This window comes from Micropterus dolomieu, linkage group LG17 (genome assembly GCF_021292245.1).
Source record: "Micropterus dolomieu isolate WLL.071019.BEF.003 ecotype Adirondacks linkage group LG17, ASM2129224v1, whole genome shotgun sequence".
Lineage (NCBI taxonomy): Eukaryota > Metazoa > Chordata > Actinopteri > Centrarchiformes > Centrarchidae > Micropterus > Micropterus dolomieu.
Genome location: NC_060166.1, coordinates 35,179,571 through 35,201,912, shown reverse-complemented (window position 1 = coordinate 35,201,912; position 22,342 = coordinate 35,179,571). Strand labels below are relative to the sequence as shown.

The 22,342-nt window shown below is 40.2% G+C and overlaps 1 protein-coding gene across 1 annotated transcript in view; it reads left to right on the top strand.

Moving 5' to 3' along the window:
- Positions 1 to 22,342, top strand: part of myo7aa (myosin VIIAa) — a 54,569-nt gene that overhangs the window by 28,908 nt on the left and 3,319 nt on the right. Inside the window, exons 19-48 of the mRNA XM_046074067.1 lie at positions 743 to 837; positions 968 to 1,052; positions 1,290 to 1,508; positions 1,847 to 1,954; positions 2,789 to 2,998; positions 4,278 to 4,484; positions 4,795 to 4,971; positions 5,893 to 5,982; positions 6,066 to 6,193; positions 6,689 to 6,815; positions 7,137 to 7,256; positions 8,082 to 8,255; positions 8,681 to 8,908; positions 9,128 to 9,295; positions 10,390 to 10,507; positions 13,637 to 13,763; positions 14,170 to 14,339; positions 14,739 to 14,929; positions 15,740 to 15,864; positions 16,194 to 16,351; positions 16,808 to 16,961; positions 17,413 to 17,568; positions 18,925 to 19,030; positions 19,108 to 19,221; positions 19,617 to 19,704; positions 20,202 to 20,308; positions 20,511 to 20,696; positions 20,960 to 21,076; positions 21,532 to 21,615; positions 21,818 to 21,937. Coding sequence (XP_045930023.1) covers positions 743 to 837; positions 968 to 1,052; positions 1,290 to 1,508; positions 1,847 to 1,954; positions 2,789 to 2,998; positions 4,278 to 4,484; positions 4,795 to 4,971; positions 5,893 to 5,982; positions 6,066 to 6,193; positions 6,689 to 6,815; positions 7,137 to 7,256; positions 8,082 to 8,255; positions 8,681 to 8,908; positions 9,128 to 9,295; positions 10,390 to 10,507; positions 13,637 to 13,763; positions 14,170 to 14,339; positions 14,739 to 14,929; positions 15,740 to 15,864; positions 16,194 to 16,351; positions 16,808 to 16,961; positions 17,413 to 17,568; positions 18,925 to 19,030; positions 19,108 to 19,221; positions 19,617 to 19,704; positions 20,202 to 20,308; positions 20,511 to 20,696; positions 20,960 to 21,076; positions 21,532 to 21,615; positions 21,818 to 21,937 — 4,257 coding nt within the window. The remainder of the gene's footprint in view (positions 1 to 742; positions 838 to 967; positions 1,053 to 1,289; positions 1,509 to 1,846; positions 1,955 to 2,788; positions 2,999 to 4,277; positions 4,485 to 4,794; positions 4,972 to 5,892; positions 5,983 to 6,065; positions 6,194 to 6,688; positions 6,816 to 7,136; positions 7,257 to 8,081; positions 8,256 to 8,680; positions 8,909 to 9,127; positions 9,296 to 10,389; positions 10,508 to 13,636; positions 13,764 to 14,169; positions 14,340 to 14,738; positions 14,930 to 15,739; positions 15,865 to 16,193; positions 16,352 to 16,807; positions 16,962 to 17,412; positions 17,569 to 18,924; positions 19,031 to 19,107; positions 19,222 to 19,616; positions 19,705 to 20,201; positions 20,309 to 20,510; positions 20,697 to 20,959; positions 21,077 to 21,531; positions 21,616 to 21,817; positions 21,938 to 22,342) is intronic.

Sequence of the window (22,342 nt, the reverse complement as noted above, 5' to 3'; positions counted from 1 at the left end):
GTACCATCCCAAGAACACCATCCCTACTGTGAAGCATGGGGGTGGTAGCATCATGCTTTGGGGGTGTTTTTCTGCACATGGGACAGGGCGACTGCACTGTATTAAGGACAGGATGACCGGGGCCATGTATTGCGAGATTTTGGGGAACAACCTCCTTCCCTCAGTTAGAGCATTGAAGATGAGTCGAGGCCGGGTCTTCCAACATGACAATGACCCGAAGCACACAGCCAGGATAACCAAGGAGCGGCTCTGTAAGAAGCGTATCAAGGTTCTGGCGTGGCCTAGCCAGTCTCCAGACCTAAACCCAATAGAGAATCTTTGGAGGGAGCTCAAACTCCGTGTTTCTCAGCGACAGCCCAGAAACCTGACTGATCTAGAGAAGATCTGTGTGGAGGAGTGGGCCAAAATCCCTCCTGCAGTGTGTGCAAACCTGGGGAAAAACTACAGGAAACGTTTGACCTCTGTAATTGCAAACAAAGGCTACTGTACCAAATATTAACATTGATTTTCTCAGGTGTTCAAATACTTATTTGCAGCTGTATCATACAAATAAATAGTTAAAAAATCATACATTGTGATTTCTGGATTTTTTTTTTTTTTTTAGATTATGTCTCTCACAGTGGACATGCACCTACGATGACAATTTCAGACCCCTCCATGATTTCTAAGTGGGAGAACTTGCAAAATGGCAGGGTGTTCAAATACTTTCCTCACTGTATCTGTTCTGTCTCCTGCTGTGTAGGATCACCACGACATGCTGCTGGAGATTGAGAGAGACAAAGCCATCACGGACATGGTGATCCTCATTCAAAAGGTGGTTCGAGGTTTCAAGGACAGGTACGGCCTAAAAAGCTTTTGATGAAACTGGAAAAGAGGTTGACCCAGTGTCACGCTCCATGAGATTCAGGAAAACTGAAATGTTCACACCTAGAAAAGTAATTTGAGATTCTTAATTTCCTGCCATCAGATCCAACTTCCTGAAGATGAGGAAGTCGGCCGTGTTGATCCAGAAGACGTGGAGAGGGTATCACTGTAGGAAGAACTATGGAGCTGTGAGGAGCATATCTGTGTTTTCAAACCCACGTCACACATACACAACCAATTAAATTATAGAAAAGTGTAAACAAAAGTGCAGATGAACATTTTGGTCAAAGATTTGCTCTTGAAATCGGCATGATTGAGTCATGATGCAGCTTATTTTGAGTGATTTAATTATTATTAAAAAGGTTGAAGATAAATCTTTCTTCTCTTTCTGTATTCTTTTTTTTTTTTTTTCTGTGTTCCTTCAGATGCGAGCAGGCTTCTCTCGCCTCCAGGCTCTCGTTCGCTCCAGGAAGTTGTGCGCGTCGTATCACGTGGCCCGTCAGCGAATCACATTCTTCCAGGGTCGCTGTCGGGGCTTTTTGGTGCGCCGGGCATTCAGACACCGGCTGTGGGGCGTCATCACCATCCAGGCCTACACCAGAGGCATGATCGCTCGCCGGCTGTACAAGAGGCTGAAGGGAGAGGTAGACGCGCACATACACACAGATTAAGATTTTAAGATTTTGCCTTACCTAACTGCCTGATATAATATAGTTATGAAAACGACAACATTAAAGTGGTTATTTTACATGTTTACACTGAAGCAATATAATGCTTTATTAAATATATTGATATAGGATTTTGAATGTACTTGAAGTGCACCACTGCACACATTTAAATGCTTTACTTGAATCCACCAATTACATTGCATACAGCACAGTATACAGGATTCAAATACTCACCAGATTAAACATTCTTTGACACTTATTGGTAAAGAAAGCACCGCCTGTTCAACACTGCAAGGTGTTCTTTCCCCCTTTAGTACCGCAGGAGGCTGGAGGCGGAGAAGATGCGTCTGGCTGAAGAGACCAAACTGAGGAATCAGATGTCTGCAAAGAAAGCGAAGGCTGAGGCTGAACGCAAACACCAGGTGGGAGCTCAACAAAGGCTTTGACATGTTCAAAACCTCGGTTTCTGTTATATCTAATAGTGAACTGTAATGCTTTATTCAAGTTCAGGATATCCCGAGGATCTTTTGTGGATTATTGCCCAGGTTTTATTCAGTACGGTTACATGCAGGTTGTCATCTTTTCTCACTGATAGACGTTTTACCAACTCTCGCCACAGAGATAACATCTTCATTTTTTACATTACACCACATGTTTTAATCCCTCATGGGCATTATTATTAGTATTATTTGTAAATCTAACTGCTTTGCCTCTGACTTCTCTTCTCCCCAAACTCACAGTAGCTGCACCGCATGTCGGCTTGTTAATGACATAGCCTATCAACCGATCGGAAACCAACATGGTACAGATTGACATCTGCACTAATGTGTTCACTGTTGCTTAAAGTGGTACTCGTAAAGTATCTGCCGTGTCTTGTAACGTAATATTAACTTTTTTACCAAGTGAAGTGTGTGCGGGAAACACATGCCTTTTTAAGACGAACCCCCGCCCCCACCCGCCCGATGGCATCGTCCATCCCGATGTTTCATTGTAGAAATCATCTTTGGCAATTTTTGCCCAGCCCTAATATCAAACTTTACTTCTCATTCAAACCCATTGAGGGTTTAAGATGATAAGATCAATCAATGCTGATAAGACAGACTTAAGTGCATGTGACGGCAATGATTGTTAGCTTTCATAAAACATCTCCTGTTTATAGTAAAATAGTGCAGAAGCCTGGTTTGTTTGCGGATATTATTCGTATTATTGTTATAACACTGTTGTTTCAAAACTGATGTGATATTTTTATTTTCTAGGAGCGTCTGGCCCAGCTGGCAAAAGAGGACGCAGAGCGGGAGAAGAAGGAGAAGGAGGAGGTTCGAAAGAAGAAGGAGATGGTGGAGCAGATGGAAAAGGCCCGATTGGAGCCCGTCAATGACTCCGACATGGTGGATAAGATGTTCGGCTTCCTGGGGACGACGGGCTCTTTCCCGGGACAGGAGGGACAAGCCCCCGCCGGCTTTGAGGTGAGCCTACAGAAGGTTTTCCTGTCACTGTTACCACAATATTAGAGCCACAAAATACACTAAACCCACAAATCATGTTGTCAGCACAGTTACACACTGAAACAAACTTACAGTTACTGATACATATGCTTAAGATTTACTTTGACTGCAAGTCCTTAAAAAATCTAATAATGTCTACAGTGGTCTAAAGGTTAAAACATCTGAGGGACCCGGCAGTTTATTTTGATCACAAACTGACAGATGATGCATTTCTTTTCCTGCCAGTGTGAAGTGTCTTAAGCCAAGTTACTTTTCAGTCAGATTAAAACATAAAGGATTTTTGGTTTATTTAGTTAGTTTTATTTTGTACTTTATTTTAGATTTAAGTTAAATTGTATTTGTGATTTATATTTCATTTTGTACGTAGTATAACAGAAAGTCTTAAGTGTTGCTTTCTGAAACTTGCAGTACTGATACTCAGAGTGACAGCATTACCTTTAACTATAGGCAGTAATTTTGTTTTACCAGTGTAGATCAAGAAAATCATTGATGTAATTCCTGTAATCAAAATGATCCCCCAGCCTCCACATCTAGCACTGCAGCTATCTTTACTGCGAAGATAGATTATTTATTTAAACCAGTGTAGTATAGCAGTCATAGAGAGAGAGATATATATATATATATATATATATATATATATATATATATATATTACTGTAAAACATTAGCAAATCTGATTTAGTTTAAGTAGTCAGACTCTTAAGTGTTTCAGAGACCTGAAGGCACAAATGATTTAGTATGAAAACGTAATTTTTCCTTATTTCTGGAGCCGCAGAGGTGCACTGTTTTTCTTGTATGATTGCATTGTGCAATCTAAGGAGTCCATATTCTTTCTGTATGTCAATATATTGATTCTTGTGGTTGTTTTTTCACAATTGTCGGTTGACATTTATCCAGCTAGAAGTGCATTAAATAGTATATGTTAATAAAACCAAAGTAAGCAGATACCTTGAGTAACACAGAGACACACAGGAGTTGTGCATGATGTAGGTATATGATGAGGAGGAAGGAAGTTAGTTATTCGTAAGTGGGGAAAATGAATGAACGTATGTAAATAGTTTCAGAGAGTATGAAATGGATTAAATAACCTTTATGCTTTAACGGGGCCATGACAGCGGCCTATTTTGACTTTGTCACATACACATACAACACATACAAACGGCGGCAGCCGTGACACTGACGTTAAACACTCTGGAAGTTTCACCTGACAGTGGTGACTGAAGCCTTGTCTGTTCTGCAGGACCTGGAGCGAACCCATCAGGAGTTGGTGGAGGAGGATCTGGATGAGGCTCTTCCTCTGCCTGAGGACGACGAAGAGGAGGATTTATCGGAGTACAAGTTCGCCAAGTATGCTGCCACATACTTTCAGGGCCCCACCACGCACACCTACGTCCGACGGCCTCTCAAACAGCCTCTCCTGTTCCATGACGACGAGGGCGACCAGCTGGTAGGTCAATTGTGACCTCTGACCCCACAACAGTCTAACCACTTTTAGACAGCAGATTTTTGCTGTTTCTCTGAAAGATGCTGTCAATAATGTAACTGTAATCACGTGTGACATGTTTACTGTTGGAAGCACTGGGGTTAATGGGAATTAATTAAATATGACATAGGTAACAAAACCTGTTATATACTTGTTTTATTTTATCCATCTTCTCCACCAATCGTAAAGATGCACTGACCTTAACATTAATTTCTACAGTTAACATTTGTCCTGATAAACTTGATGAATATATTTCTTCCATGTCCCGACCCAGGCTGCTCTGGCGGTGTGGATCACAGTGCTGAGGTTCATGGGAGATCTGCCGGAGCCCAAGTACCACATGGCCATCAGCGACGGAAGCGAGAAGATCCCCGTCATGACCAAAATCTATGAGACGCTGGGAAAGAAGACCTACAAGAGAGAGCTTCAGGCACTGCAGGGAGAGGGTGAGGTAAGCAAGAGGAGGGGTGGGACGGGAGGGAGAGCAGGGATGGGTGGGACAAGATTTATATAGTTTGAGTTTATAAATTATTAGCTGTAGTTAGTTCATCGGCCTATAATAAATGGAGTAAGATTGTCTTGTTTTACTTTCATCCTCAATAAATCCTTGTAAATCTTGTCCCTGCTCTAAAATACAATATATGTTTCTAAATACATTTTTTTTTTTTTTTTTAAAAGGTCATAGTTTTTCCAAAGATATTGAATAAGCGGGTCATTTATGTATTTATATTTAACTTATAAAACTTATTTGTAAAAACAGGAAGCAACTTGGTGTTCAAAAAAGCCCACTCAAAAATTGACGAAATAGAGTTTTTATTCTTTTGCAAGACAAAAACCCAATTTACATCTTGGCAGGCTCAAGATGAACTAACTGCTCAGCTCGCTATCATTGTTTTCTATACATTTTTATTCCTATGCCCTTATTCACAGATTTTTCCTAAACTATATTATTAAAACGTACTTTATGTGTTAATATTGACTATGGGCGTTTTACTTAAAAGTGCTCATACTTCTAGACAGTTTAATTTAATCTAAGACACCAGTAAAAGATCCCAGGAATGCTTTTCATGTCTTAAACCCTGTATGTATGTATGTATGTATGTGTTACAGCATAATAAACCTTAAAACACATTAAGACTTTACATATAGTGTTTATTAAAGCATACATAGAGTGGTTTAAACAAAAGTGGCTTAGAATGCACTATATAGTTACATTATCCTGTAACTTCACACATTAAGATATTATTATACAACACCATCTGAGGACTCTGTGGAACCTTTGTTGGGTCCCGGACTTCAGTCTGAGTGTCACAGTTATGTCTCATTTGTGCTGCCAGTAGATGACTGACTATGAGTCTTGTACTGCCTTTAGACGCCACACTCTGAGAGCCACAAGAAGAACAGTGTCCGGCACAAACTGGTGTCACTCACCCTGAAGAAGAAATCCAAGATCACAGAGGAGGTGAGAGAAAGAGAAAGGGGGGGATTATTAAAAGCTGAGTTACACATTGCAGAACTAGAAATTTACAGTGTGATGCATTTCAGGTCACAAAGCGCCTGAACGACGGCGAGAACAGCCTTCACGGCAACAGCATGCTGGAGGATCGGCCGACATCCAACCTGGAGAAGCTTCACTTCATCATCGGTAACGGGATCCTGAGACCAGCACTAAGGTACATGCACACAAACACATTTGTTCCTCTATCCCTGTGGGGACATACCAATGACATAATGCATTCCCTAACCCTTAGACCTCAGTCATTGTCCCCACGGTATATGATGAATGTGATTTGAAAAAGACTTATTTTGGCCAGGGGTACAGAAATAACGAAAAACATTCTTCCTTCTCAAGCATCTGTTGTATTGTTGTCTAATATCTCCTTCCACTTCTCTGCATTTTCGGACATTCGATTCAGCTAATGTTCTGTTTTCTCTGCCTCCTTTACTATCAGCACACTTTCCTCCCTGCTTTAGTTTGGTTTCCTATAATTTCATACCTATCACACCTATGTAGGATACTCTTGCCTAACGCAGGAGAGCACATGAACATGCACTTGACTAAATGCAAGTGTGGGTACCTGAACAGACCCAGTGTATCTCAAGAGACTTTGGGTTTAATAAAGTTTAAATACTTTTAAAAACTAAATAATTCTAACTGTGTGTGTTAGGGATGAGATCTACTGTCAGATCTGCAAACAGCTCAGTCAGAATCCGTCTAAGAGTTCTCACGCTCGCGGCTGGATCCTCATCTCTCTGTGTGTCGGCTGCTTCGCCCCTTCAGACAAGTTTGTCAAGGTCAGGGCATCAAACTTCTTGGATTTGTATGTTCTCATGCTTTAGTCTGAAATCAAATACCATTAAAGTTTTTAAATCACATGCTTGCACAAAATTGACGGAGATTTCTGCAGTTGGTTTGTTCCTGAATTGATCCTACATTTACAGCAGTGTTTTTATTTTTTTGTGAGAAAGCTAGATTAATTATCTGTCACTTGTTAGTAATTTATTTTTTCTAATGTTGCCCTCTTGATGCTACCTCAGGAATTTGCACCATATTTTGTCGTTTTCTCTTTGTTAATGTGGAACCTTAACACCTGTTTTGTTTTTGTTTACCTACAGTATCTGAGAAACTTCATCAACAGTGGGCCGCCGGGGTACGCTCCGTACTGTGAAGAGAGACTGAGGCGAACATTTGTCAACGGGACGAGAACACAACCTCCATCCTGGCTGGAGCTACAGGTACAAATACACTCAGAAATGTTGATGTATGAAATGTACTATAGATTTATATAAAATGCGTGGTTTTTATTATATTGCATGTTTCATACAAAAAGCTTCAAGCTTCATATATTATGAAAAATACACATGAAACGACAGAGGGTAAATGGTCTTTATTTGTATAGCGCCCTTCAGTGAGATATACCTTTTTATTAATCCCCTGTGGGGTAAATTCAGGTTGACACAGCAGCACAGAGGAATGTAAAAGAACAGAAACAATAAAAGTAGAATCAGTAACAGTCTACGTAGATATATATATTCACTGTAAACACAGTATATACAGTTTATACAACAATAATTATTTACAACCAGATAATGTCTACATTTACACACTGATGGCAGAGGTGCCAACTGCTCATCAGAAACAGAAATGAACATTTACACACCGATAGGGGTTCAGTAACTTGCCGTACAGACACTTTGACGTGCAGACTAGAGGAGCCGATCGAATGGCTAAACTACAGATTAGCAGTCAACGCGCTCCCGCCTCCTGAGCTCCAGCCATCCCCAGATGCAAGAAATATAATCAAAAACATAGCAGACAAAAAAAGTGATTTAAAATCAATCAAACAGTAAATGACAGTACTACAGTTAGTGTGACTAAGTGAGCAGAACGCAGTGATCTGTTAGCAACAAACTGTCAGGAGGTCGCTGATGTAGTCTAGAGAGAGACTGTGAAGTTATTTGAAAACAATGAGAGGCACCTTATAAACAATTCTATAACTTAAAGCAAAGAGCCTTTTCAGTTTGATCTAACTCGACTAAAGTTCTGAAATTTATGTCCAGGCCACCAAGTCAAAGAAGCCCATCATGCTGCCGGTGACGTTCATGGACGGCACGACCAAAACACTTCTGACGGACTCGGCTACCACAGCCAAGGAGCTCTGCAGCGCCCTGTCCGACAAAATCAACCTGCGGGACCGATTTGGGTTCTCACTCTACATTGCGCTGTTTGACAAGGTGGGCACTCACACACAAGGACCATAATTGGCCCTGAATAGCCCCTAACCTTAAAGTTTTGCTTATTGTTAGATGACTTGGATGTTTAAGCTTCACTGTGAAGTATGATGTTTTTGCAATATGTTTTCACATTGTTTTGTTGTCTCTGTGCTCACTATAGATCTAAAAAATTTTAAGACTCGATCCTCAAAGTGAGGACCAGAAAAAATGTCCTCTTTTTCCAAAACTGTCCACACTCTGAGGTTGTAAAACAGAACCTGGTCCTTGGAATAATAAGGAAAATAATATAAATAAATTCATATTATATTTTCAAGCCTAGATGAATTTAAGAATTGGCAGATAAAATATTTACCGCTAGTGAAGGAAACTAAATAAAGTCAGTGTTTGTAGTATCAGAAGTAATGTATGTATATCTCCTTTTGCAGGTCTCCTCTTTAGGCAGCGGGAACGACCATGTGATGGACGCCGTGTCACAGTGCGAGCAGTACGCGAAGGAGCAGGGAGCCCAGGAGAGGAACGCCCCCTGGAGGCTGTTCTTTAGGAAGGAGATCTTCACGCCTTGGCACTCCCCCGCCGACGACCAGGTCGCCACCAACCTAATCTACCAACAAACTGTCAGGGGCATCAAATTCGGAGAATATCGCTGCGACAGGGTGCGTTTCTCTTTGTTTGGTTCTTTATTTCAAATAAATAGTTTGACAATTTGGAAAATACACTTATTCGCTTTCTTGAGAAGAGTTAGATGAGAAGATGATACTACTGCCAGGACGGCAGTGGTTCGGTCTGTAGGGTTGCCGGTCCAAGTTCCAGCACCAAGTGTAAGAACACAAGTCCAAACAAACTTACCAGTATGTGTCTCTCTGTGTTCCCAGGATGACCTGGCAGAACTGGCCTCGCAGCAGTATTATGTTGACTATGGTTCAGACATCCTTCTCGAGCGCCTGCTGAGCCTCATCCCCTCCTACGTCCCCGACAGAGAGATCAGCACCTCCAGGACTGTAGAGAAATGGGCTCATTTAATCATGGCTGCTCACAAAAAGGTGCCTGTCACTGTGATAAAGTCTTTCAACATCCTCCCAGTGAAATTATCTAGAAGGGAACCTGCAGGTTTTAGTTTTAGGGATGGTCAGTCGGTCGGTCCACCACTTTGGTGCAGACTGAAATAACTCAAATATTATTGGATGGATAGCCAAACAATGATGCATCTTACTGACTTTGGTGATCCCTTCTGTTGTCCTTTAGCACCACCAGCTGGTTGATATTGGCATTACCAAATATTAGCATGCTAACACTGTAAACTAAGATTGTAAACACAATGAACATTATAGCTGTTAAACTACACAGAGCTGCCAGCAGGATGGCTGGCCTCAGTCTTGTTTGAAGAAAAAAAAAGTTTTACATTTAGAGTTAAGAGATACAGAATTGTATCACATATTATCACATGCCCTTGATTTTAACTTGATTTGGATATCACATATTAAGGAAAGTCATTCAGTATGGGAAGATGTTATTTGGTGATGCATGTAGATTAATGTAATTTGAGTGTGGAAATGCATTTCTGTATATTTGAAAATGTCTATAAACATTCTCAAGTACATAATAGTCATGCATTACTTTGGCTTTGACCTTTTGATTAGGCTGAAGTCAAATGAAAAGGCAAGAAAGGTAGAAACAATTGTAATGCTAATTGAAAAATTCATTCAGTAATACTGAGTAATCTAGTTCATTACAAGCGGGCAAGTGTTAGAAGCCGTTCACGTCAACTTCCTTGTTTTAATTCAGCCCAAGATATGGAGATAAAGAACTGCTAAAGAAGTGTCTAGAGACTAGTGGCACTGTGGCATTTGCATTGAATTAAAATCCAATTTTAACACTAATACAATCAATTCAACTTGCCCAGATGATACTTTAATATACTGTAAACAGTTTTTGAATGGTTTTAAGTCTACTGGGGCGTTATGCATGGATTGTTTCATTCGTATTGGAGGGAAGTACACAAATTTTACTCTGTTTGCATAAACATTAACTGCATGTAACACCGTCTGCCACCAAGACACATGATAGTTTCTTTTTCACCTTTCTTTTTCTTTTCACACATGAACATACTAAAACCTCTGGGTCTCTGGTGGCTCAGGGCATCTACACCCAAAAGAGGTTGGACCCTCAGAAGGTGAAGGAGGAAGTGGTGGACTTCGCTCGCCACAAGTGGCCTCTGCTCTTCTCTCGTTTCTATGAAGCCTTTAAGTTCTCAGGTGAGCATCTACGACCTCTGTAATACCTGAACATGTGACCAGAGGCACCCAGGATGCACCAATCGAAATCCAATCATCCAAAACACTTTTGGAGTTCAGTGGGTAATATTTCCGAGGATCTATCGACAGAAATGCAATATAAGATCCGTAACTATGTTTTCAGTGGTGTGTAAAGACCTTAAACATAATAAAACATTGTGTTTTTATTACCTTAGAATGAGACATTTATATCTACATAACCGCGGGCACCCTCTTTCATAGACGTCACTACATTGCATCGTCATGATTGGACAGTAGCTGAAAACAAACAAACAGCGCTACAGAGCACGTTTTGTCACTAAGTTGTTCTTGTTCCACTTCTGGTAGAATTCACGCAGTGCAGACACTTATCACTATGTTGAATACGTACGTTAGTAGAAGAAGTAGTAATATCCTGCAGGGGTCTGTAAATTTTGCATCGGAGCAGTATTTTCAACCATTAGACGGTGGGTGAGAATATAAGGCATAATATTGACTTGCATCAAAATGTTATTAGGTTAGCTCAGTACGTCAAGCGCAGGACTCGCAACCCAAGGGTTGGGTGTTTAATCCCTCCTTGGGACAATGTTTTTTTTCTCTCTCTCTCTTCAACAAATGGAAACAGGGGAATCACTTTTTCTGATGGCTCTTTCAGAGGTGTGTCAAGCAGGCTACAGACTCTTTTTCAGAGTAAAAGCTCAGTTCACATCCAAATACTGAAACAGAGTAAACAAGCTTCTTGCGCTTTTATTTTGTAGGCAAATCCACTAAAGAGGAAGTGATTATGTGAGTAACTGTTGCTGATCTCACTGAGATCTATTTAAGCACCGCTATCAAAGCATTTATTTATTTATATTTTTTGCCGCTATCAAAGCACCATAATCTGGCAGCAGGTCAGATATTATTGCTGGCGGGCCTCTGCAAGGGTCCATAATCACAGAGAGAATAAACATGCTTTCATTGTTAATGTTTGTATAAACTTTATCTAATGTATGGTTTATAATGGACTGTGGTACAGAAACAGTGACAGTGTTTCACACTCTTGGCTCACATTTTCCATGTTATCTGTCAGTGGCCAAGTCACAATAACATGGTTTTAGTGAATAATTAAGTAAATATAATGTCTTAATAAATCTACCTAAAGAAACCTCATTTCTTGACTGGCCACTCTCTGCTGTCTCAGAAGAGACCCCTTTTGTTCTGTGTCAGCCACCGTAGCTGTCCTATGCTCTTTGAAAGGTAAGGGCAGAGGTCACTAATAGGCGGACCGCGGTCCGGATCCGGACCCAGCCGCCGTCCTCTCCGGACCGCCGACCTACAGCACATTTATTATTGAGACTTACTACCTCGTGACGGAGCGTTTCTATTTTAACCCGCGCAGCTTTTCTAGCATTTACTGTACTGGTTTAGAGGACCAGGAAACTCACAATCGCATGTGCTCCAGTCCTCTCATGTGATGCTGCTCAGCCAATCAAATCTGTGCATACCGATGCTTGCGAGTCGAGTCTGCGAGATTCACCAGAGACGTTTTGGAAACACACCCGAATTGAAGGGACAAAAGATAAAAGAGATTTCACATGACTTTTAATCAAGAATGTACAGATTTTTACATGTACATTCCTCCCACGGGCAGTTCAAATCCAGAATCTCATAGATCTCCAATATGCGAGCTGGAGCTCACGTTTCTCACTGAACAACAGAAAGTAGGAAAGTGGTAGCTCTGTAAGAGGAAATGAAAGAGAAGAGGAGGCATTACAGCTGTTCATTTGTGTGTTTATTATGAAATTGGTTAAGACTACACTTCATCACTTCAAGCTACACTTTTTATTACATTTTTTCTAAAAATTAGGCACTTTAGTTTAGTTTACTTAAATTTAGAATTTATTATTTGAATAGTTATTATTTATTATCCTTCCAGTTTAATGTGAAAACTGACTGAAATATTATTTGATTTGACAGTCCGTTGTTGACTAAAAACATGTGTTGATACAACTATAGGTTATAGTACTGAATGATAACGCAAGTTCGTCGTTTTGATGTTCCGGACCTTTGCTTCGGGAAATTTTCTCTAACTAGACCTCTTTGAAATCTAATTGAATACCCCTGGTTTAGGGGGCAGTGGTAGACTGGACAGATGGTTGCAATTCACAACCCTCACCACTAGATGCCACTAAATCTAACACACTGAACCTCAAACATGTAATTTAAAAAAGACACATCATAGGCGATTGCGCACATACAAATCCGTTCCATGTATTGGATAGGATGGGACAGAGGCTAATACATCAGCCAACCTCACACATTTATATAAGCACTAATTACAGCAACCAAAAGCAATCATTATACCATGGAAATATGTGTGTGGCTGAGCTGCCTCAGCCATAAAGAAAAACAAATAAAAAAAAAAAACAAACAGTTAAACAGGATCAGACAGAATGATCCAATTTATTAAATTTTTTTTTTTAAAAGTCCATGATCTGCAGTGACTTTGAAATTGATCAAGGCCTTCGTTCATTGAAAATGTTCCATTGTGCATCTTTGAGGAGCCAGGAGGCTCCAGAAGAACACCCTTTTGTGCTACTGTGGAAACGGCTTTACTGTAGTATTAATAATTTTGCATGACTTGTGTTACTGTAGATCAGGAAATCACCATCATCACCTAACTTTATTCATGTTTAATTATAAAAGAGAAATTTAGTGTCTGTAGAAACTGAATCATAAATGAATCATGAAAATATTCTTCACAACTTTGTTTAGTTTTTCTTCGTGAACCGAAGGCTTTCCTTATTTTCCTCTCCTCTCATGTTCCAAGTGAATGTTGGCTGGTTGAGGGAAACTATATCAGTCCTGTTATGTCATCCTGAGCCTGAATAGGACATCATACTTACTGTCCTCATGGTGTTTCACAAACTAATTAGGCTGTAGTTTTCATTTAGAATATGTAGTTTATCTTGAGGGAATGAAGATGTCCTGTTTTTGTAAATACATACGGTGAATCTATGGGTAAAATACAGAATTACAGAAGTTGTTGTCATACTTTTTGCCCTCTTGGTTCTGTGACAGTGAATCCTTGAGATGTGAAACCTTTCTTGTGTTCTCTCCGTCTCTCAGGTCCCAGTCTGCCTAAAAACGACCTGATCGTCGCCGTCAACTGGACTGGGGTTTATTTTGTGGACGAGCAAGAGCAGGTCCTCTTAGAGCTCTCCTTCCCAGAAATCACTGCAGTTTCCAGCAGCAGGTGAGGCATGCTGGGAGCTGTAGTCACTTAACAGTTAAACCTCTCCCTGTCCTTTCGATTTCATTCCTCCTTCATCCACTTCCTTATTATTTTAATTTTCTTTTTAACATTGCCTCTCTTAGCACATCCTCCCTTTCTCTCTCCTTTTCGGTTACTTTTATGATGACCGTGATAACAAAGGCCCTTTAACCTTAACCAAGTTGTCTTTGTGCTTTGACCTAACCAAACCTTTATTGCTGCTGTGTCAAATCAGGAAACAGTGATTTGTGACTGTTTTGAAAGGCACAAAGGAAGACGTCCTGCTGATAAGGAAGTCAAATTAGAAAATGCTTATATGCGTTGTTCTGGAAGGCAGTACTAATCAATGAATGTGTTTTTTAATTTGAAGGACTTGTTGTTCTTTCAGGGGAGGAAAGTTGCAGAGTCAGAGTTTCACTTTGGCGACCATCAAAGGAGACGAGTACACCTTCACCTCCAACAACGCTGAGGACATCCGCGACCTGGTGGTGACCTTCCTGGAAGGCCTGAGGAAGAGGTCGAAGTTTGTGGTCGCGCTGCAGGACAACCCCAACCCCAGTAAGTCCTGAAGGGAGATGGTACCCTTTTTATACCCTTCTATTCACTATACTGAACAGAAGACAGAAGTTTTAAAGAAGAATACCAGTTAATTATCTGACCTCAGTAGGGCTGCAACTAACGATTATTTTTATAATTGATTAATCTGTTGATTATTTTCTTGATAAATTGATTTGTTGTTTGTCAATCAGTGTTTCCGAAAGCCCAAGTTGATGTCCTCAGATGTCTTGTTTTGTCCCCAACCCAAAGATAGTTTGGTTTACGGTCATATAAAATAAAACAGAAAATATTTACATTTAATTTTTCTGAAAAATATTACTCAAGCCAATTAATAGATTAAAAGAGTTGACAACTAATCGATTAGTTGCAGCCTTAAAACTCCTCCTCCTCCTCCTCCAGCTGGAGAGGATTCTACGTTCCTGAGCTTCCTGAAGGGAGACCTGATCCTGTTGGACCAGGACACCGGCGAGCAGGTCCTAAACTCTGGTTGGGCACACGGTGTCAACGCACGAACCAATCAGAAAGGAGATTTCCCAGCCGACTGCGTCTATGTCCTGCCATGTGTGACCCGACCTCCGCAAGACATAGTGGTGAGAGTTAAAAAACATCCAAGAGCTTTGATGTAACACTCACACATGAAGGTCTTTGTTGTCAGAAGATGACTCGTCTTTACGGCACTGGTTTCCTCCTCTTAGTGGCGAGGAAGCTCTTTTATGTTATTGGCAGCTCTGAAAGCAGCGTCTGTGTCGCAGTTCAGTCTTAATTCACAAAGTATTTTTAAGTAAACTGTGCCACAGTTTAACCAAAAAAGTAAAACTTATGATTATTAGGGAGAATTGTTTTCTTAACAGATAAAAGGACAGATTACGCATAACAAAAGCCAACTGAAGGAAAGGATCAGAATGAACAATGTAGATATTTGATATTAGTTTAGAGTTCTTTGAAAAAACAAAAGTAGAGGTCAGCTGACATTGTACATAACCAAGTTTGTAACAGACTTTTTACATAAAAAAAAAAAACAAGCATTGAACAAAGCAAAAACATAAAACCAGTATGTTCTTATTATCCTACTTTTCCTTCACAGCATAATTACTGTATTTCTGGTGGAGTTATTTATATAAGTGACTGATCAATCATCTTTATAGAATGTGTACAGCTAACTTTAAGGCTAATCGACATCTTTTAATTAGTTTTCTATTTAAATACAAAACACAGTAGATCTCAGAATGACACATGAACAGAAGGCAAAATTTCCATCTGGGAGTATATTAGTGTGTAAATTTAAAAGTTGAGTACAGACTTTTAAGATCAGATCGATATCATTCAGACACTTAATGTAAATTTACTTTGAGCAAAAGCCAAATTAAACTAATGAAATCTAATGTAATCTAACCAATCAGGCGCTAGTAACCATGACACCGGATCAGCGACAGGAGTCTGTTCGTGTTTCGCAGCTCGTCTTGCCAGAGAGCGACGACAGGATGAAACCCTACACGCTGGAGGAGTTCTCCTACGACTACTTCAGGCACACACACACACACACACACACACACACACACACACACACACACACACACACACACACACGATCTCTGAACAACGCACCAATCCCTTAAGTCATTTTGTATGTTAGCACCTTTTTTGCTTTTCGCACATCTCCACTGCCTTTTCAGAAGAGACGGCGTGACATGTCAGGTGACTTAGTATAAAGAGCGTCAAAATCCACACAGGGACGAGGTTTGGGTGGGTGGACAGTTCAAACAAACACAGGACTTTCACTTTTAATCTTACCTCTTGGCATAATTTTTGATTACAAATTAAATTGTAGTCTTTTTTTGCAACTGCTTCTTCCAGGCCTCCTCCCAAACACACCCTGAGCAGGGTGATGGTCACTAAGAACCGCGGGAAAGATAAGATGTGGAGCTGTACCAGAGAGCCGCTCAAGCTGCCGCTGCTGAAGAAGGTCGTCAACCACGAGGAGTTGGCTCAGGATGCCTGCATGTCCTTCATAGATATCCTTTAAACACCTAATGGGATGCGGTTTAAGTCCGACTATCTTGACCCTTTCAACATTTTCTGCAATTTGTCTCACGAAGTTCAACTTACTGTAGCTCATTTCTATATTATAACAGGATTTTTATATATATTTTTGCCTAAAACATTAAGGAGAAAAAAGCAGCAACATTGTCAATAAGTCATCAAGGATCAATGGTCACTTTAAAGTCATTTTAAAGAGAGATGGATTTGCCTTTTGCAAAGTTTTTATGTTGATTTCTGTGTTGGCCGTGGACATCAAACTCATTTTTAGTTTAAATTATTTTATATAGTTAACAAAACCATCAGAATGCAGGAAAGAGGTCTCCTGAGTAGCTTAATAAAAGGTTGATCGCACAGTCAGATTTTAAATGTACACTCTACATTTGTGTTCAGGCTAATCAGGTTGTTCTATTCCTTGACGTTTGTCTCACCTATAATGAAGTACATGGGCGACTACCCGTCCAAACGAACTCGCTCAGTCAACGAGTTGACAGACCAGATCTTTGAAGGAGCGCTGAAGGCGGAACCTCTGAAGGACGAGATCTACTGTCAGATCATCAAACAGCTTACCGACAACCACGTCAAGTGTGTAAACTAACACGGATTAGTGCACTTCAGTATGATAAAATATCTTGGCGCTAATTCAAGGTTGACACGTTTCGAGTTGTATCTCCAAACATTTCCATAAACTCTCACCAGATTTTTATGAATCTACCACTGAGATATAAAACCCAAGTCCAAATATTGTGTTTTTTTAATTACTCTTCTGACTTCAATTGTAGCTTTTGACTCATAGGAAACATATTACCATGCTAACTATTTTTCCAAATGTTGGCACAGTACATTGAACCTTGCAAAAACGAATGTCCTACAATATATTGAATAGAAACTGCTCATGAAACAAAATCTATGCAAGTTGCAAAAGGGGAGTTGAAGACGTTCCTAGTGTTTGTTGCATTGGAGTCTACGCCAATCCAGAACTTAACTCCAGCAGATGTTTGAGCAGAAGCTGAACATGAGTTTTGTGCCACTGCAGGTACAGTGAGGAGAAAGGCTGGGAGCTGCTGTGGTTGTGTATTGGTCTGTTTCCTCCCAGTAATGTGCTGCTGCCGCACATCCAGCGCTTCCTCCAGTCCAAGAAACACCACCCGCTCTCTGGAGACTGCATGCAGAGGCTGCACAAAGCTCTACGGTAAGACTTAAGACTTTCATTTTGTTTGATTATTGTTGGATGTTATGGATGGATGTGCCTCACCTGACTACTTTATTGACTAATAATAGTGGTATTAAACCACAGGTATTATAAATATATATACTGGACTTTTGGTGAGTACTGGGTGGCTGTAAATAAGACAAAAGAAACATATTGTGAAGTCCAAATAAAAACATCAGAGTATTTATAGCTTCACTGTATAGAACAATGTATGTGCATGAGTTTGGCACCAAAAAGCTGTTTTCACATTTTTCACAAGTTTCTGCATGCTCACATTAAATCTCGCTTTAGCACATGTAAATATGAGCATTAATTGGAAGTCCACACAAACTTTGGAAGCCAATTGTGTTCTGGATTTTTCCTATAAGGGAGAATGACTGAGTGTGCTTTTAAGATTTAAATAGTTTATATAATTTTAACAAATGATTGTTCAGATTTTAAGACATCTGGAGGGAAACTGCACTGCTAATTGCAGTTTTACGAGACATTCTGGTGTCCCGTGTATTTTAAGATGCTGACTACATAAATGCAACGTCCCAGCTTTGTGTCTGGTCAGAGATCTTTGTTGCACATCATCCCTTAGTTGCTTTCACCTTTTTGTTATGGCCTACTGAAGGCAGGAAACGACAGGGTGCACTGCCATGGCATACAAGAAAGACCATATTAAATAATTAATCATATGGATAAATACAGAAATAAATACTGAAAACTGTTTTTCTGTTCAAAATAACATTTCATGTTCACGGATTTCAAGTCTTGTCTGCCAATCAAAGCATGCAGAGCATAACAGAGTTACTTAACTGGCTGTTGCTTTGGTCTGAATGAGCAGACAAATGTGGCATTATGAAAGAAATGAGGAAAAATGCTGATGTGAAATGAAAAACTATTTTCAGCTCTAATACTTTCCAAAGTGTGTTGTCAGTGACTTCACTTCTTTTTCAGCTCTAATGATGCTTTCAGACCAAACGCGAATTTAATCCTCGCGACACTTTCCTTGCGTGAGTAAATTCGCTGCAAATGTTCCCAAACAACGCGAGAAGGCGATTACAAGCTGCGAAAATTCGCTTGAGTTGGAAATTTTCAACTCACACAAAGGCCTTTGCGTTGCCTGCGCGTCGCCGCCACCACCCCCTTCACGTCGCTTCACGCCGCACGCAGCTCTACGCGTTTTTGCATTGACTTTGTATGTAAAGTCACCGCCCTGAACGCTCGCTTCGCTTTTGGTCTGAAAGCACAGTAAAACAAGCTCCTAGCTTCTTATTGTCTCTGACACACAACACAACTGGACTGACCTTACGTTTCACTGCTTTTTTATCATCGTTGTCATGATAACAGTAATGGATCCAGGAAGTATCCTCCTCATTTGGTGGAAGTGGAGGCCATCCAACATAAGACAACCCAGATCTTTCACAAAGTCTACTTCCCTGATGATACAGACGAGGTATGACACTCTAAATTTCCACCTGTAAAGAAAGCGTTGTCTAAAAAATTGTGTGTGTTTGTGTCTCAAACCTGCAGGCGTTTGAGGTGGAGTCCAGCACCAAAGCGAAGGATTTCTGCCAGAACATCTCCACCAGACTGCTGCTCAAATCTCCTGAAGGCTTCAGCCTTTTCGTCAAGATCTCAGACAAGGTCAGAGGTCAATGATTTCAAAATCTGTCACTGCTTCTAGAGCAGGCTATGGGAATACAGAAGGAGAGGGGTTTTCCCTTCTTCTGGGAAGTGTTTGTAAAACAAGTCACCAAGCAATTGTGTTCTCCCTCCTTTTGTCTCGCCAATCCTGATTTCCTGGTGTTTTTTTAGTCTTCATTTTATAATGGCCTTTGACTACCTTCTCTAAATCGTACTCTTGACCCAGTGAAGTTATGTTAGAAAATTTCACTGCCATTATCATGGTTTCATAAGTTTTTCTAAAGCCGGAAATAATAGAAAACACATTTTAACTATTTGATATACTTTGATTACTTTCTTGATTAGCTTGTACCAAGATAACCAAGAAAGTAAGCTACTGTATGTATGTTTTACAGGTGATCAGTGTGCCAGAGGGAGATTTCTTCTTTGACTTTGTCAGACATTTGACAGACTGGATCAAGAAATCTCGACCAGCTAAAGACGGTTGGTACCTGCTTCTGTCACACCTCTACGGAAGATAACATTGGGCTGAGTTCAGTGTCAGTATTTGGAGTCTTTTTGGGTAATCTGGCCTTTGACTGAAAGTTGACAGTTTGAAGTTTGGACCATTGTGAAAATCAAAGTGTGGTGTATGAAATAAATGTTCTCAGCTGAGAAAAGAACAGCGAAGGAATGCCGTTCTAAATTAATCCATCTGGATTAAACTGTAAGTAAGGGCAGCTAATTAAAGAGCTTTGAGATTGTGTAGTACTTTCAGTTGTAGGAACTAACAGTGAGAATCAGCACATCTTTAATTAATCTTTTCCCATCACTCACTTATACACTCCAGTCAGTTTATGATTAGGTAAACCTAACCTGTCCTGGCAGTGGACAAAATAAAAGAAACACCTAACGTATAAAATAATACAATCCAAGTGTGCAAGTCAGCAATGCTGTGTGCTAAAAAAGTAATATAACATGAAACTCCCTCCACCTTGCAGGAATCATTCCCTCTCTGACCTATCAGGTGTTCTTCATGAAGAAGTTGTGGACAAACACAGTTCCAGGGAAAGACGCCTTCGCCGACTCCATCTTTCACTACTACCAGGTTGGTCTTACAGGATTTATACTGAGAAACAGAAGAAATACGTTTACTTGTAAAGTTTTAGGCAGCAACACTGTCCTACATTCAGTTAATCTTTGTTTAACCTGACAGACTCAAAAGTGTTACTTGAACTTTAACACCATTATCGACAGCTAAAAAAATAATAAATAACACTTCTAACACCTCTTTCTCATCTTTTATTTAGGAGCTGCCGAAGTACTTGCGTGGCTACCATAAGTGTTCACGAGAAGAGGTTTTCCAACTGGCAGCGCTCATCTACCGCGTCAAGTTTGAGGATGACAAATCCCACTTTCCTACAATTCCCAAGATGCTTCGGGAGCTGGTTCCCCAGGATCTCATCCGTCAGATGTCACCAGATGACTGGAAAAGGGTAAACCTGCAAAAATCTGTCGTTTCTGTAGTGATATTGAATATTTACTTTTTTCAATTGTTATATCTGTAATTTTGTAAATATTTTCATTATAACTAATCAGCTGATGGTTTTACTAGAAAAGATGTCTCGGGTTGAGTTGATGGAACTACAAAAAATTATTTAATAGCAGAAAAAGTTATTTTTACCTGTGAGATACTGAAGCTTCTTGCTGTATTTGTATCTTCTATAAGTCTAAATATGTTTGTGTGTGATGATTGCAGTCAGTGGTTGCATACTTCAACAAGCAGGCCGGTAAATCAAGGGAAGAGGCCAAACTGATGTTCCTGAAGATCATTTACAAATGGGCGACCTTTGGCTCCGCCTTCTTTGAGGTCAAGGTAAACACACCTGATGATTAAGGTGTAATTTTTATTTTGCAGGGATTGTGTACTAAACAAAGTTTTTTAAATCTGTAGAATATGATGTGTAGGCCAGGACATTTCTGCAGCACAACAAGATTGAATTTAAAATGTTATTTTGCCCTTAACAAATATTGCTCCTCCTGCGATTTGAAAATTTCAGTAGGCCGTATTTCGATTAATTAAGTATGTCAAATTGAGTATGTGGTGACCACATGATACTAGATTTTTGAAGCATTCATTTAACATCGAAGTGTAAAACAAGAAGGTACGAACATAGCGGTTGTTGCATTTGCTTGCCATCCTCTGTGGTTGGCTTGTCAATAGTTATGACGACGGCCTTAAGTATACATCAGCGAAACATTTTTACTTTACGATATGATAGATGATCAATAGATATTTACACGTCATAAATATGTGTTGTATGTGTTTAGCAAACCACAGAGCCCAACTTCCCAGAGATCCTCCTGATCGCCATCAACAAACACGGAGTCAGTCTCATCGACCCGAAGACGAAGGTTTGTTTTTACATAGAAATGATTTTTATTGCTGCATCTGTCTGGTTCTAAAGGATTTATACAACACATTCACTTGCAGGCGGTTGGGATGGAACTTAACTGTATTGTTTGTTTCATTTCCCTTCGAGGCTGCACTCATTAATGTATGAGTGGACATCGTAGCCTGTCAGTCAAAGACTTACCCCTGTGTGTATTTATGCAGGACATCCTGACCACCCACCCTTTCACTAAGATCTCCAACTGGAGCAGTGGGAACACCTACTTCCACATCACCATCGGCAACCTGGTCAGAGGAAGCAAACTGCTGTGTGAGACATCGCTGGTGGGTGGCAGAAACACACACACACACACACACACACACACACACACACACACACACACACACACACACGTAAATCAAACAGAAAAAGCTGAACAACTAAAGGTGATACTGTAACTTCTTAAATGAAAGCAGCCCCGGTGGTGCAGCCAGTTTGAACAAATAAAGGCCGGGTAAAACATTTTTGTTTTTACAGAAATACTTGCTTCTACTTTGCAATTTTTCTAGATTTAAGTTACACCATTGAAAGACTTCCCATAGATTTGTTATATTAAACGCCGACCAGAGATCTCCAGGAGGTTTTCTTTGAGGTGGTTTAACATCGGTCAAGGAAAGCGGAAAAGCTGAAAGACTGTTTTTATTCACTAATATACAAACTCTGAGCAGCAGAGTGGTCAGCACGACGTG